This window comes from Ranitomeya imitator, chromosome 6 (assembly GCF_032444005.1).
Source record: "Ranitomeya imitator isolate aRanImi1 chromosome 6, aRanImi1.pri, whole genome shotgun sequence".
In the NCBI taxonomy this organism is placed as follows: Eukaryota; Metazoa; Chordata; class Amphibia; order Anura; family Dendrobatidae; genus Ranitomeya; species Ranitomeya imitator.
In genome coordinates, this window is record NC_091287.1 from 536385186 (window position 1) to 536402723 (window position 17538).

Here is a 17538-nt window from a genome sequence, read left to right on the forward strand (position 1 = left end):
TCACAAGACATCTTTGAGCCTGTTTCAGAAGAAGAAGTTTCCAAGCTCCTCGCTTTCTGCTAGGCCTACAACCTGAAACAGTGACCCCATTCCTTCACATCTCCTGCAGTATCTCTCACCAGTGGTCACCACTCACCTGACTAAAATATTTAACCTCTCTCTTCTTCAGGTATCTTTCCCTCCTCATTTAAACATGCAATCATAACCCCTTTAGTTAAAAAGCCATCCCTGGACCAGAACTGCACTACTAACTACAGACCTGTGTCTAACCTTTCCTTCATCTCTAAATTCCTGGAACGCCGGGTCCACTCACGTCTAATCCGCTATCTCTCGGATAACTCTCTTCTCGACCCCTTACAATCTGGTTTCCGCTCTTTACACTCCACTGAAACTGCCCTCACTAAAGTCTCTAATGATCTAATAACAGCTAAATCCAAAGGTCATTGGTCCCTGCTGATTCTCCTGGATCTCTCCGCAGCATTCGACACTGTGGATCACCAGCTCCTTTTCACCATGCTCCGCTCCATAGGCCTCAAGGACACCGTTCTCTCCTGGTTCTCCTCCTATCTCTCTGACCGCTCCTTCACTGTATCTTTTGCCGGCTCCTCTTCCTCTCCTCGTCCCCTTACTATCGGCTTCCGCAGAGCTCAGTCCTAGGCCCCCTCTTCTCTCTTTACTGTTGTGAATTCCGCTCTTGGGCTCCCTCCGGTGGTTGTAAGTGGCACTTTTGTGAGTTCTGTGTTGTGAATTCCGCTCTTGGACTCCCTCCGGTGGTTGTAAGTGGCACTTTTGTGAGTTCTGCTCTTGGGCTCCCTCTTGTGGTTTCTAGTGGTATGGCTGCTCCTTGGAGTTAGCTGTCATCAGCTGCCTCCACTGATTGTCTTTTCTGTTCAACTATTTAAGCCTGGCTGTTCCTTCAGCCAGTGCCACTTGTAAATGGTTCCTGGTTGGATTCACATCTCTTTGGAGTTCCCTGTTATCCTGACCAGTTCAGCAAAGCTAAGTTTTTGCTTGCTCTTTTCTGTTCACAGTTTGTGGACTTATCCGTTCTGTGCTTCTATGTTTGTCCAGCGTTATCAGTATGAATTAATTCTGTCTTGCTGGACGCTCTGGGAAGCAGATTTACCCTCCACACCTTTAGTCAGGTGTGGAGATTTTTAGTAAACTCTGCGTGGATTTTTGTAGTGTTTTATACTGACTGCACAGTATTCCATCCTGTCCTATCTATCAAGTTAGACTGGCCTCCTGTGCTCATCCTGGTTTCATTCTGTGTATGTCTTTTCCCTCTCCATTCACAGTCATTATTTGTGGGGGGCTAATCTATCCTTTGGGGATTTTCTCTGAGGCAAGATAGTTTTCCTGCTTCTATCTTTAGGGGTAGTTAGCTCTTAGGCGGTGACGAGGTGCCTAGGGAGAGTTAGGAGCACCCCACGGCTACTTCTAGTGTTGTGTTGCGCTTAGGGGCTGCGGTCAGTACAGTTACCACTTCCTTCAGAGCTCGTTCCATGTTGCTCCTAAACCACCGCATCATAACAGTTCTGCTCTTGGGCTCCCTCCGGTGGTTTTAAGTGGTATGGCTGCTCCTTGGATTTAGCAGTCTGCAGCTGCTTCCACTGATTGTCTTTCTGCTCAGCTATTTATGCCTGGCTCTTCCCTTCAGCCAGTGCCACTTGTCAATGGTTCCTGGTTGGATTCACATCTCTCTTGGATTTCCCTGATATCCTGACCAGTTCAGCAAAGTTAAGTCCTTGCTTGCTCTTTTCTGTCCACAAGTTGTGGACTTATTCGTTCTGTGCTTTCTATGTTTTGTCCAGCTTGTCAGTATGGATATATTCGGTTAAGCTGGAAGCTCTGGGAAGCAGATTTACCCTCCACACCTTTAGTCAGGTGTGGAGATTTTTGTAAACTCTGTGTGGATTTTTGTAGTTTTAATACTGACCGCACAGTATTCCATCCTGTCCTATCTATCTAGCTAGATTGGCCTCCTGTGCTACATCCTGGTTTCATTCTGTGTATGTCTTTTCCCTCTCCACTCACAGTCATTACTTGTGGGGGGCTATCTATCCTTTGTGGATTTTCTCTGAGGCAAGATAGTTTTCCTGTTTCTATCTTTAGGGGTAGTTAGTTCTCAGGCTGTGACGAGGTGCCTAGGGAGTGTCAGGAGCATCCCACGGCTACTTCTAGTGTTGTGTTGAGCTTAGGGACTGCGGTCAGTACAGGTACCACTTCCTTCAGAGCTCGTCCCATGTTGCTCCTAAACCACCAGTTCATAACACTTTACACGGCCCCTATTGGACAAACAATCAGCAGATTTGGGTTCCAGTGCCATCTCTATGCTGACGACACCTAATTATACACTTCTTCCCCTGACATCACCCCTACCCTAATTCAAAATACCAAGGATTGTCTGTCTGCTGTCTCTAACATCATGTCCTCCCTCTATCTGAAACTAAATCTTTCCCAAATCTTACACCCAACATCGAAATTACCCTGGAGGGTTCAGCCTTAACTCCCAAGCAGCATGCCCACTGTCTTGGGGTCATATTCGACACCAAACTTTCCTTTACTCCCTATATCCGATCAGTCACTCGCACCTGTCACCTGCATCTTAAAAACATCTCCAGAATCCGGCCTTTTCTCACCTTTGAAACTGCTAAGACTCTTACTGTCGCTCTTATTCATTCTTGTCTGGACTACTGCAACTCTCTTCTGATCGGTCTCCCTCTTACCAAACTTTCTCCTCTCCAATCCATCTTGAATGCAGCAGCCAGGGTCATATTTCTGTCCAGCCACTTCACCGATGCCTTCATCTTGTGCCAGTCATTACACTGGCTACCCATTCGCTACATGGTCCAGTATAAACTCATCTCTGTCAGCCACAAAGCTCTCCACAGTTCAGCACCGCCTTATATCTCCTTTCTCATCTCTGTCTATCGGCCTACGTGTGCCCTCCGTTCTACAAATGACCTAGGACTAACATCCCCTGTAATCCGAACCTCGCACCTCCATCTCCAAGACTTCTCTCGTGCTGCGCCAGCTCTCTGAAATGCATTTCCCCAGATGATCAGACTGATACCTAGCCCCGACCTATTCAAGCGCGCTTTAAAAACCCATCTCTTCAAACAAGCCTACCACATCAACTACTCAGTAAACTAACTTTGCCCTGTTCCCTCCTTCCAAATATTATTCTGTATCTGCACCCTACTATTCTCCTGTCTCCACACCCTCCATACACACGGTACCTGTAATAACAAGCACTTTTTACCTATTGTGGCCCCCCATTTCCTTGTAGATTGTAAGCTTGCGAGCAGGGACCTCACCCCTAATGTTACTGTTTAAATTGTCTTAACTTGTATTAAATTTATTGTCTGTACATGTCCCCGCTAATTGTAAAGTGCTGAGGAATATGTTGGCGCTATATAAACAAAAAATTATTATTATTATTATTATTAGTAAGCAACTGCTGTCTTTGTGCCTCATCTGGAATTTGTAGCGATGCTCGTATCGATGAGCGTAAGAAAGGGATCATATCAGATTGTCCTTGAAAAGAAGTAGACATCTTACTTTGGCTAGAAGATGGTCTTTCTTATGCAGATGTTACTGTTGCGTTACCACCTACCCCACGGACACAACCTTTTTTTCCCTTTCCAACACGCCTATTCCCCTTCCTACCAGCAGCAGGCCTTTTGCCACTCATTTTGGTGCTTTACTAATTGGTAACTCTGTATCTGTAGTTGTTGGCACAAAAAACGATGGATGGAAACTGAACAGAGCTGAGTGGCCAAACTGTGGTCCTAGGCCCAAAAGGATTTACTGGGTTAGATGCAGTAAAAATTTAGATATACAGGCGGTGTAGTTAGCTTCACAGGCGGGCTACTCCGCTGACTTGTAGACACTGCTCCTAGGCCCAAAACGATTTACTGGGTTAGATGCAGTACAGATTTAGATACACAGGCGGTGTAGCTTCACAGGCGGGCTACTCCGCTGATGTGCAGACACTGCTACTAGGCCCAAAATGATTTACTGGATTAGATGCTATACAAATTTAGATACACAGGCGGTGTAGTTAGCTTCACAGGCGGGCTACTCCGCTGACTTTCAAACACTGCTCCTAAGCCCAAAATGATTTACTGGGTTAGATGCAGTAAAAATTTAGATACACAGGCGGTGTAGCTAGCTTCACAGGCGGGCTACTCCGCTGATGAGCAGACACTGCTACTAGGCCCAAAATGATTTACTGGGTTAGATGCTGTACAAATTTAGATACACAGGCGGTGTAGTTAGCTTCACAGGTGGGCTACTCCGCTGACTTTCAAACACTGCTCCTAAGCCCAAAACGATTTACTGGGTTAGATGCGGTAAAAATTTAGATACACAGGCGGTGTAGCTAGCTTCACAGGCGGGCTACTCCGCTGATGTGCAGACACTGCTCCTAGGCCCAAAATGATTTACTGGGTTAGATGCAGTCAAGATTTAGATACACAGGCGGTGTAGCTAGCTTCACAGGCGGGTTACACAGATGACTATCAGACAATGCTACTAGCCCAAAAGGATGGGCTGAGTTAGATTACACCAAATGCTGTGACAAACACTTGCACAGCACTGGCACAGACCTGCCTGGCAAACAGTGCAATGAACTGCTGTAACCTACCCTGAAAAGGACAGATATTACAACTAGTCCCGACTCCTCCCGACTTCCTAAACCTATCTCTCAGAAAATTCACTCCCAAAAAAAGTCTTAGTCTGTATAGCGCCCACAGCAGCAGTGGTGCCGTCTAACACTAAGCTGCAGCAGTGAGGAAATGGTGGCGACGGGGCAAATGGCGGGTTCTTATAGGGCAAGGACATGTGACATACACAGCCAACGACACATGCCCTTGCTTGTGTGCATCACATGCACTTTGCTGTGTGTGTGCGCACTGCTGATAGGCTGAGAGACTGCACCGCCCCACTGTAAATGCGGGAAAGAAAAAAAAAATGGAGATCGGTGTTATTTCAGCACAGATCTATCCCCCACCCACTATACACTGAAACAGTCTATTAACAATGATAAACAGTTTTAATGTGCAAATCAAGTTAGGCTTTTGGTGAACAAACAGTTATCGAACAGAAACTCGAACAGCCGAATTTTAAGCAAATTATTCAAGTTCGTTGAACGACTCGAACTCCGCCCAAAACAGCTCGAATTTGAAATTGCCGAACAGTTCGACTCGAACACCGCTCATCTCTACTCGACAGTATAGTCCTCCATACAGTATTATGGGCAACACAGTCCTCCATACAGTATTATGGGCAACACATAGACTTCTATACAGTATTATGGGCACCATATATTGCTCCATAAAGTATAACGGGCCCAACATAGTGCTCCATACATTACAATGGGCCCTATATAGTACTCCATACAGTATAATGGGCACCATGTATTACTCTATACAGTATAATGGGCACCATGTATTACTCTATACAGTATAATGGGCCCCATATATTACTCTAGACAGTATAATGTGCCCCATATATTGCTCCATACTGTATAATGGGCCCCTATATTGTTCCATGCAGTATAAAGGTCCCCATATAATGCTGCATACAGTATTATGAGCCCTCTATATTGTTCCATACGGTATCACGGCCCCATATATTACTCAGTACAGTATATTGGCCCACATAGTGCTCCATAAAGTATAATAGGCCCCATATACTGCTCCATACAGTATAATGGGCCCTATGTATTGCCCTTTACAATATAATTGGCCCCTTATATTGCCCCCTACAGAATAATGGGCCCATATATTGCTATATTCATAAAAAAATAAATCATCAAATACTCACCTCTCCATGTTCCCCGCTGCTCCTGTCTCTCCTGCTCTGGTCTCGCGCTGTAGAGACGTGACACAGAGTCAGACGACGCTGAGGAGACCAGAGCAGTGGGGAATGAGGAGAAGTGAGTACTGGAAACAATTTAAGGGGGGGTGCCAGCCCCGACTCACGGGCTCCATATCGTGCCGGTGTCCCCCCTGTCTGTCCATGGCACCAGGTTTCAGTTTTAAATATTCATTGTGGTGTCTTTTGCTCTTGGAGGAACTTGGAAAATGAACAACTTCTTGAACGAAATTCATGAATTGGTTCCACAATTTCTTAGCTTCAACTAGATTTTAACATATGAGGCTCCTGCTACATGTATCTGAGCAAAACTGAATTATTTGAGAAGTGAACAATGCATCTGAAGTTTGTTTTTCACCTACATGGTTTCTCACATATACAGCACGTAAGGCCTGATATCAATCAATTTTTGCAAATTAAAAATGATCACTGTCATTTGAATGAAGCTTTACAATGGTGGACATAGAGGATGGGGAGCAAAAATAAAAAAATCATGAGCAACAGAAGTGTGACGCTGAGAACTTCTTACAGACAAGCTGTGAAATGGGATAATCGAGGAGTCTGAGGTCAATAGCCATGAGGGTATGTCATAAACAGAGGGAAGAGACAAAGTTGTAGTCAGGTAACGGTCCGAGGTCAAAGTACCAGGATAGCGGATCAGAGCAAAGGTGATAAAAACAGACAGATGGCAAGAACGAGGTCCAAGGTCCGGCAGCGATAGATCAATAAGCAAAATATAAGGTAAAGAGTAAACCAACAACACTTAGCTGAAGTTTTGGCTGATGGCTATCCGGGACTGCTCAGTTAAATAGCTGAGCAATAATGGAAACTCAAAGCACCTGACGAGAGCTCAGTACTTCCCAATCTCAGACTGGAAAACTGAGCTGTCAATCACTGCACAGAGAGCTCAGCAAACTTCTGCGACAGACTGCCGAACTGAGCTGTCAATCACTGCACAGACAGCTCAGCAAACGTTTGCGACAGACTAGTCAACTCAGCTGTCAATCACTGCACAGACAGCTCAGCACGCTCCTGCACCAGACTGGTCATCTGAGCTGTCAATCACTGCACAGACAGCTCAGCAAACTTCTGCGACAGACTGGTCAACTGAGCTGTCAATCACTGCACAGACAGTTCAGCACGCTCCTGCGCCAGACTGGTCAACTCAGCTGTCAATCACTGCACAGACAGCTCAGCACGCTCCTGCGCCAGACTGGTCAACTCAGCTGTCAATCACTGCACAGACAGCTCAGCATGCTCCTGCACCAGACTGGTCATCTGAGCTGTAAATCACTGCACAGACAGCTCAGCAAACTTCTGCGACAGACTGGTGAACTGAGCCGTCAATCACTGGACAGACAGCTTAGCATGCTCCTGTGCCAGACTGGTCAACTCAGCTGTCAATCACTGCACAGACAGCTCAGCACACTCCTGCGCCAGACTAGTCAACTCAGCTGTCAATCACTGCACAGACAGCTCAGCACGCTCCTGCACCAGACTAGTCATCTGAGCTGTCAATCACTGCACAGACAGCTCAGCACACTCCTGCGCCAGACTGGAAAACTGAGCTGTCAATCACTGCAGACAGCTCAGCAAACTTTTGCGACAGACTAGTCAACTCAGCTGTCAATCACTGCACAGACAGCTCAGCATGCTCCTGCACCAAACTGGTCATCTGAGCTGTCAATCACTGCACAGACAGCTCAGCAAACTTCTGCGACAGACTGGTCAACTGAGCTGTCAATCACTGCACAGACAGCTTAGCACGCTCCTGCACCAGACTAGTCAACTCAGCTGTCAATCACTGCACACATAGTTCAGCACGCTCGTGCGCCAGACTAGTCAACTCAGCTGTCAATCACTGCACAGACAGCTCAGCACGCTCCCGCAACAGACTGGTCAACTGAGTTTAAATAGTATGAGAATGACCAACAGCACTCACTCCTGAGGGCGCTCGTCCTAGGTCCAGGGAACCCTCCTGGAAAAGTACAGATCTAGCAAAATAGGTTGCTATTCTACCATGGCTGGAATAAAGTTCTTTTCTATTGGATAACACCCGTTTGGAGCTCTGTTATGTTTGCTAATGACAGGTGTTATGAAGGCAATCCAGAAACACAGTGTGCTTAGCGATCAGAGCGCACACAGTGATCTGACAAATACCCAAAAATACAAGAACGAGCTCTGAGACGTGGAAACTCTGTAGACTGCACACCTGATCCTATCCTAAACACAACTAAAAGCGGCTGTGGATTGCGCCTAACAACTACCTAGGCAACTCGGCACAGCCTAAGAAACTAGCTAGCCTGAAGATAGAAAAATAGGCCTGACTTGCCCCAGAGAAATTCCCCAAAGGAAAAGGCAGCCCCCCACATATAATGACTGTGAGTACGATGAAAAGACAAAACGTAGGGATGAAATAGATTCAGCAAAGTGGGGCCCGATATTCTAGGACAGAGCGAGGACAGTAAAGCGAACTTTGCAGTCTACAAAAAACCCTAAAGCAAAACCACGCAAAGGGGGCAAAAAAACCCACCGTGCCGAACTAACGGCACGGCGGTACACCCTTTGCGTCTCAGAGCTTCCAGCAAAACAAAAGACAAGCTGGACAGAAAAAAAGCAACAAAAAAGCAAAAAGCACTTAGCTATACAGAGCAGCAGGTCACAGGAACAATCAGGAGAAGCTCAGATCCAACACTGAAACATTGACAAGGAGCAAGGATAGCAGCATCAGGCGGAATTAAGTAATGAAGCAGTTAACGAGCTCACCAGAACACCTGAGGGAGGAAGCTCAGAAGCTGCAGTACCACTTGTGACCACAGGAGTGAATTCAGCCACAGAATTCACAACAGTACCCCCCCCTTGAGGAGGGGTCACCGAACCCTCACCAGAGCCCCCAGGCCGACCAGGATAAGCCGCATGAAAGGCACGAACAAGATCGGAAGCATGAACATCAGAGGCAAAAACCCAGGAATTATCTTCCTGAGCATAACCCTTCCATTTAACCAGATACTGGAGTTTCCGTCTAGAAACACGAGAATCCAAAATCTTCTCCACAATATACTCCAATTCCCCCTCCACCAAAACCGGGGCAGGAGGCTCAACAGATGGAACCATAGGTGCCACGTATCTCCGCAACAACGACCTATGGAATACATTATGTATGGAAAAGGAGTCTGGGAGGGTCAAACGAAAAGACACAGGATTGAGAACCTCAGAAATCCTATACGGACCAATAAAACGAGGTTTAAATTTAGGAGAGGAAACCTTCATAGGAATATGACGAGAAGATAACCAAACCAGATCCCCAACACGAAGTCGGGGACCCACACGGCGTCTGCGATTAGCGAAAAGTTGAGCTTTCTCCTGGGACAAGATCAAATTGTCCACTACCTGAGTCCAGATCTGCTGCAACCTATCCACCACAGAATCCACACCAGGACAGTCCGAAGACTCAACCTGTCCTGAAGAGAAACGAGGATGGAACCCAGAATTGCAAAAAAATGGAGAAACCAAGGTAGCCGAGCTGGCCCGATTATTAAGGGCGAACTCAGCCAATGGCAAAAAGGACACCCAATCATCCTGGTCTGCAGAAACAAAACATCTCAGATATGTTTCCAAGGTCTGATTGGTTCGTTCGGTCTGGCCATTAGTCTGAGGATGGAAAGCCGAGGAAAAGGATAGGTCAATGCCCATCCTACCACAAAAGGCTCGCCAAAACCTTGAAACAAACTGGGAACCTCTGTCAGAAACAATATTCTCAGGAATGCCATGCAACCGAACCACATGCTGAAAGAACAAAGGTACCAAATCAGAGGAGGAAGGCAATTTAGCCAAGGGCACCAGATGGACCATTTTAGAAAAGCGATCACAGACCACCCAAATGACTGACATCTTTAGAGAAACGGGAAGGTCAGAAATGAAATCCATCGAAATATGTGTCCAAGGCCTCTTTGGGACCGGCAAGGGCAAAAGCAACCCACTGGCACGAGAACAGCAGGGCTTAGCCCTAGCACAAATCCCACAGGACTGCACAAAAGTACGTACATCCCGTGACAGAGATGGCCACCAGAAGGATCTAGCCACTAACTCTCTGGTACCAAAGATTCCAGGATGACCAGCCAACACCGAACAATGAAGTTCAGAGATAAGTTTATTAGTCCACCTATCAGGGACGAACAGTTTCTCTGCTGGACAACAATCAGGTTTATTCGCCTGAAATTTTTGCAGCACCCGCCGCAAATCAGGGGAGATGGCAGACACAATGACTCCTTCCTTGAGGATACCCGCTGGCTCAGATAAACCCGGAGAGTCGGGCACAAAACTCCTAGACAGAGCATCCGCCTTCACATTTTTAGAGCCCGGAAGGTACGAAATCACAAAGTCGAAGCGGGCAAAAAATAACGACCAACGGGCCTGTCTAGGATTCAAGCGCTTGGCAGACTCGAGATAAGTCAAGTTCTTATGATCAATCAATACCACCACGTGATGCTTAGCTCCTTCAAGCCAATGACGCCACTCCTCGAATGCCCACTTCATGGCCAGCAACTCTCGATTGCCCACATCATAATTACGCTCAGCGGGCGAAAACTTCCTGGAAAAGAAAGCACATGGTTTCATCACTGAGCAATCAGAACCTCTCTGTGACAAAACCGCCCCTGCTCCAATCTCAGAAGCATCAACCTCGACCTGGAACGGAAGAGAAACATCTGGCTGACACAACACAGGGGCAGAACAAAAACGACGCTTCAACTCCTGAAAAGCTTCCACAGCAGCAGAAGACCAATTAACCAAATCAGCACCCTTCTTGGTCAAATCGGTCAATGGTTTGGCAATGCTAGAAAAATTACAGATGAAGCGACGATAAAAATTAGCAAAGCCCAGGAACTTTTGCAGACTTTTCAGAGATGTCGGCTGAATCCAATCCTGGATGGCTTGGACCTTAACTGGATCCATCTCGATAGTAGAAGGGGTAAAGATGAACCCCAAAAATGAAACTTTCTGCACACCGAAGAGACACTTTGATCCCTTCACAAACAAAGAGTTAGCACGCAGGACCTGAAAAACCATTCTGACCTGCTTCACATGAGACTCCCAATCATCTGAGAAGATCAAAATGTCATCCAAGTAAACAATCAGGAATTTATCCAGATACTCACGGAAGATGTCATGCATAAAAGACTGAAACACAGATGGAGCATTGGCAAGTCCGAACGGCATCACTAGATACTCAAAATGACCCTCGGGCGTATTGAATGCAGTTTTCCATTCATCTCCTTGCCTGATTCTCACCAGATTATACGCACCACGAAGATCTATCTTAGTGAACCAACTAGCCCCCTTAATCCGAGCAAACAAGTCAGATAACAATGGCAAGGGATACTGAAATTTAACAGTGATCTTATTAAGAAGGCGGTAATCAATACACGGTCTCAGCGAACCATCCTTCTTGGCTACAAAGAAGAACCCTGCTCCCAGTGGTGAAGACGATGGGCGAATATGTCCCTTCTCCAGGGATTCCTTCACATAACTGCGCATAGCGGCGTGTTCGGGCACGGATAAATTAAATAATCGACCTTTAGGGAATTTACTACCAGGAATCAAATTGATAGCACAATCACAATCCCTATGCGGAGGAAGAGCATCGGACTTGGGCTCTTCAAATACATCCTGATAATCAGACAAGAACTCTGGGACCTCAGAAGGGGTGGATGACGAAATCGACAAAAATGGAACATCACCATGTACCCCCTGACAACCCCAGCTGGATACCGACATGGAATTCCAATCCAATACTGGATTATGGGTTTGTAGCCATGGCAACCCCAACACGACCACATCATGCAGATTATGCAACACCAGAAAGCGAATAACTTCCTGATGTGCAGGAGCCATGCACATGGTCAGCTGGGCCCAGTATTGAGGTTAATTCTTGGCCAAAGGTGTAGCATCAATTCCTCTCAATGGAATAGGACACCGCAAAGGCTCCAAGAAAAACCCACAACGTTTAGCATAATCCAAATCCATCAGATTCAGGGCAGCGCCCGAATCCACAAACGCCATGACAGAAAACGACGACAAAGAGCATATCAAGGTAATGGACAGAAGGAATTTGGACTGTACAGTACCAATGACGGCAGACCTAGCGGACCGCTTAGTGCGCTTAGGACAATCAGAAATAGCATGAGTGGAATCACCACAGTAGAAACACAGACCATTCAGACGTCTGTATTCCTGCCGTTCAACTCTAGTCATAGTCCTATCGCACTGCATAGGCTCAGGTTTAACCTCAGGCAGTACCGCCAAATGGTGCACAGATTTACGCTCGCGCAAGCGTCGACCGATCTGAATGGCCAAAGACAAAGACTCATTCAAACCAGCAGGCATAGGAAATCCCACCATGACATCCTTAAGAGCCTCAGAGAGACCCTTTCTGAACAAAGCTGCCAGCGCAGATTCATTCCACTGAGTGAGTACTGACCATTTCCTAAATTTCTGACAATATACTTCTATATCATCCTGACCCTGGCACAAAGCCAGCAAATTTTTCTCAGCCTGATCCACTGAATTAGGCTTATCGTACAGCAATCCGAGCGCCAGGAAAAACGCATCGACACTACTCAATGCAGGGTCTCCTGGCGCAAGAGAAAATGCCCAGTCTTGAGGGTCGCCGCGCAAAAAAGAAATAATAATCAAAACCTGTTGAATAGGATTACCAGAAGAATGAGGTTTCAAGGCCAGAAATAGCTTACAATTATTTTTGAAACTTAGAAACTTAGTTCTATCTCCAAAAAACAAATCAGGAATAGGAATTCTTGGTTCTAACATAGATTTCTGATCAATAGTATCTTGAATTTTTTGTACATTTATAACGAGATTATCCATTGAAGAGCACAGACCCTGAATATCCATGTCCACACCTGTGTCCAGAATCACCCAAATGTCTAGGGGAAAAAAAAAAAAGTGAACACAGAGCTGAGAAAAAAAAAAAAAAAATGATGTCAGAACTTTCTCTTTCCCTCTATTGAGAATCATTAGTTAGGCTCCTTGTACTGTTATGTTTGCTAATGACAGGTGTTATGAAGGCAATCCAGAAACACAGTGTGCTTAGCGATCAGAGCGCACACAGTGATCTGACAAATACCCAAAAATACAAGAACGAGCTCTGAGACGTGGAAACTCTGTAGACTGCACACCTGATCCTATCCTAAACACAACTAAAAGCGGCTGTGGATTGCGCCTAACAACTACCTAGGCAACTCGGCACAGCCTAAGAAACTAGCTAGCCTGAAGATAGAAAAATAGGCCTGACTTGCCCCAGAGAAATTCCCCAAAGGAAAAGGCAGCCCCCCACATATAATGACTGTGAGTAAGATGAAAAGACAAAACGTAGGGATGAAATAGATTCAGCAAAGTGGGGCCCGATATTCTAGGACAGAGCGAGGACAGTAAAGCGAACTTTGCAGTCTACAAAAAACCCTAAAGCAAAACCACGCAAAGGGGGCAAAAAAACCCACCGTGCCGAACTAACGGCACGGCGGTACACCCTTTGCGTCTCAGAGCTTCCAGCAAAACAAAAGACAAGCTGGACAGAAAAAAAGCAACAAAAAAGCAAAAAGCACTTAGCTATACAGAGCAGCAGGTCACAGGAACAATCAGGAGAAGCTCAGATCCAACACTGAAACATTGACAAGGAGCAAGGATAGCAGCATCAGGCGGAGTTAAGTAATGAAGCAGTTAACGAGCTCACCAGAACACCTGAGGGAGGAAGCTCAGAAGCTGCAGTACCACTTGTGACCACAGGAGTGAATTCAGCCACAGAATTCACAACAGAGCTCTGTTCTTCCTATTTTGCTGGATCTGTACTTTTCCAGGAGGGTTCCCTGGACCTAGGACGAGTGCCCTCAGGAGTGGGTGCTGTTGGTCATTCTTATACTATTTAAACTCAGTTGACCAGTCTGTTGCGGGAGCGTGCTGAGCTGTCTGTGCAGTGATTGACAGCTCAGTTGACCAGTCTGTCACAGAAGTTTGCTGATCTGTTTGTGCAGTGATTGACAGCTCAGATGACCAGTCTGGTGCAGGAGCATGCTGAGCTGTCTGTGCAGTGATTGACAGCTCAGTTGACCAGTCTGTCGCAGAAGTTTGCTGAGCTGTCTGTGCAGTGATTGACAGCTGAGTTGACTAGTCTGTCGCAAAAGTTTGCTGAGCTGTCTGCAGTGATTGACAGCTCAGTTTTCCAGTCTGGCGCTATCTTTTAGATAGCTTTATAGATTTATTATTGTTTTGATTATGGTTAATATAGATATAATATTAACTGATAGGGTTTATTCCTACTATTCAGGCTATCTTCAGTGAAATATGGTGCACATACTGTGAATAGTCATCTCTATTGTGCTAGTTATATGTATTTGTGACTTTGATTTTTTCTGGGAAGCACTATTGTTAATAAGATTATTTCAAAATAATAGCTATAGATATCGCAGTTAGAATTAGCCGGGCATTTATGTTTCCTTGATATTATCAGCGTTATAGGTTGCTGAAGCATTTTATGCTAGCTATGGGTGCCTTCTTGATTGTGCATCTGCGTTCCCTTGGCAACCTATGTGATCGGCGGTCACATGGTGTCGGTGTGGTGCTGCTGCTGAAGCGCCGAGTGCCGGCGCTGGGCTCCTCCCCGTGGGCGGAGATGCTCAGCGGTGACGTTTAGCGCTGATGTGGACACACGGCGCCATGTGTGTAGACCGGAGACGCACGGGGATGACTAGGGTGTGAATTACAGATGACGCAGCAGGTACGATGCACTATAAGAGCGTTTCTTATTGGGAGCCTCATATGCATACAGATGTAATGGAAGTTGGGATTGGATGGCTGCAATACTTGGCGCCGATTGCTATGATTGGCTAGAAGAAACACAGGAAGTGCATCATGGAACAGAGCCTGGTGATAATCGGTCACTATGGAGATGGGCAAGCATTGTGGAAAAACATGGAGAAAAATGAGTAAACACTGCATGTTTTTATATTTGTGAAATGTTTATTGTAATAATGTACATAGCGGTGTTATGTCTATATGTTAACTTTATCTGATGTCGGTTTTGAGTTATATATTGTTTGTTTATATTTTAATGGTGGGCTGACACTGAATGGTGATTGGCTCCCTGCGTGGAGTGCACACTATTTAAGACAGCCCACGGCAGTATGTTGCATGCTTGAAAAAGGCCGGATGTGCGGCCGAAACGTTGCTATCGTACCATGGCTGGAATAAAGTTCTTTTCTATTGGATAACACCCGTTTGGAGCGCTGTTCTTCCTATTTTGCTGGTCAACTGAGCTGTCAATCACTGCACAGACAGCTCAGCACTTCATTTCACAATCATTACAAGAAGATTACATTTTCATGACTTCAGTACATTTCAAGTTCTTTGCTTGCCAGCACTGTAGCACCCATGGGGACAATATCCCTAGGCAAGTTCTCATCACTCCATTACCACAGGACCTTAACATCCAGGAATGGTCTGCCTCTTTCTGGAAGCCACATGAAAGGAGAATGAAGGTTCACCCTTATCAAAATAAATGACAGAATAATATACTTAAAGAAGACGGATCACTTAGCAGATCTGAATGTAAGGCCGGCCATATACATTAGATGGCTGTTGATACTTTAACAGGTCCTTCAGCCGACAGCTATCTCAGCCGACTCTCCCATATACCGGGTGTTCTGTATGAGAAAACCACCGATTGACACATCAGCCGGTGATTTATCTCCGGGAAAACAATGCAATCGGCAGTTCGAAACTGGACATGCCTAATTGACATCTCTTCCAATGGTCAGTCGACCAGCGCTTCCATGCACATTAGACAATTGTTTGAACCCCTTGATATTGGCAAGTTCAATTGCCATTAGTATAAGGTGTATGGGGGCCGTAACTCTACTTCCCTGTACTAAGGGTACCGTCACACAGTGGCATTTTGATCGCTACGACGGCACGATTTGTGACGTTCCAGCGATATATCCGTGACGTTCCAGCGATCTCGCTGTGTCTGACACGCTCCTGCGATCAGGGACCCCGCTGAGAATCGTACGTCGTAGCAGATCGTTTGAAACTTTCTTTCGTCGTCTAGTGTCCCGCTGTGGCGGCATGATCGCATGGTGTAACAAACGTGTGCACGATATTGTATATGATGTGCGCATAGTAACCAACAGCTTCTACATCGCACATACGTCATGAAATTATCGCTCCAGCGTCGTGCATTGCAAAGTGTGACCGCAGTCTACGACGCTGGAGCGATATTGTTACGATGCTGGAGCGTCACGGATCGTGCCGTCGTAGCGATCAAAATGCCACTGTGTGACGGTACCCTAAGGGTTTATACTATCATTTTTCACACCAAGATGGTCCGGTGTTCCTATATTGCTAGGCTGATTAGATAACTCAAATAGAAGGTCTGATGATTCATCTCTTACCCTGGTATTCCGCCTGATTCCAACTTATTGGCAATATCCACATCCCAGGACCACACATCAAATTGCCATTTCCTAAGTCCTAGTACTCCACATAAGACTGAACCGGAGTGAATTCCAATCCTCATGTCAATGTCATGTTTCGTTCTCGACCGTACATATCTGTAATCCAAGAGATTCGTTAAAAAAAAGCATAAATAAATCAACAATTAAACAAGTCATGAAAATTGTATTCCTCTACCGATTACAACCAAGCAAACCAAAACTTTTTGAAAAGAGTTGCATCTATTTGTGATCCCAAGAACTAGATGTCTAGTTGGTAGGGTTGGCAGTTCCCCACCATGCAACAATTGATTTAAAAACATCAAGGAAAAAAGGCAGTTTCTCAACTTTTTTTTTACTACTATTCTTCCAGGAAATTGGAAGATTGATTGTTCCACTGTATATATGTGAGACCCTTGTAAAAACAATAGCTGAGCACCGTCAAACTCAGACGCTCATTCTCTCAAGAGTGCATAATCCAGTGAGGGACCCAATTTGACTTTCTCTTCTTCAGCCTAGCATAACGTGATCATTTTTACATACTCTAAATAGGTGCTCCATGACCCTCCACAAGATCTGGGACAGAGAACTCCTCCTGGGAGGTTCTTAAGGAAACAAGAGGCAGTAGCGTGACTGCTCCTCTGTGCAGTCGTATATTAAAGTGCTAGCGTGTGATTTACTAAGAATATCAAGTCAACTTCAAGTTCTGTTACCAATAAGATCTCGGTATTTCTAAGAGTAACTATAGAGGTTGCACAGGTTGCAGTTGTACCTGGGCTTAAAAGACAACTTGGTTGCTTTCTAATAAAATGTTTTATCTTTCCCAGTGTTTTATTTCCCAGCTACACTGCTCAGTACTCCTGTATAATGTGCTCCGTGATGCTATTACTTCTGAAAATGTGATACAGGAGAGCAGGAATCCTTCATATCTGTGTATGCTCTGCATGAGCGGCATCATATCAGCTTGTGTGCACCCACTAGCTCAGAGACAACTGAAAATTAATGACAGAGCCCACAGAGGCAAAAACTACAAGTCATATAATGGCCACATATAGTGTTATTCCTCATGTACACACAAGGACAGCTTATTCTGATACGTCACCTTAAATGACAGGTACACAGTAGGATAATATCGCCGGCCTATGGGACAGACTTG

General features: G+C 45.6%; 1 protein-coding gene across 2 annotated transcripts in view; it reads right to left on the bottom strand.

Annotated features, from left to right (window-relative positions):
• ADCY8 (adenylate cyclase 8) overlaps positions 1-17538 on the bottom strand; it is a 376530-nt gene that overhangs the window by 133029 nt on the left and 225963 nt on the right. For both annotated transcript variants that reach the window (XM_069731929.1, XM_069731928.1), the window contains exon 6: positions 16344-16502. In XM_069731929.1, the coding sequence (XP_069588030.1) occupies positions 16344-16502 (159 nt within the window). The remainder of the gene's footprint in view (positions 1-16343; positions 16503-17538) is intronic.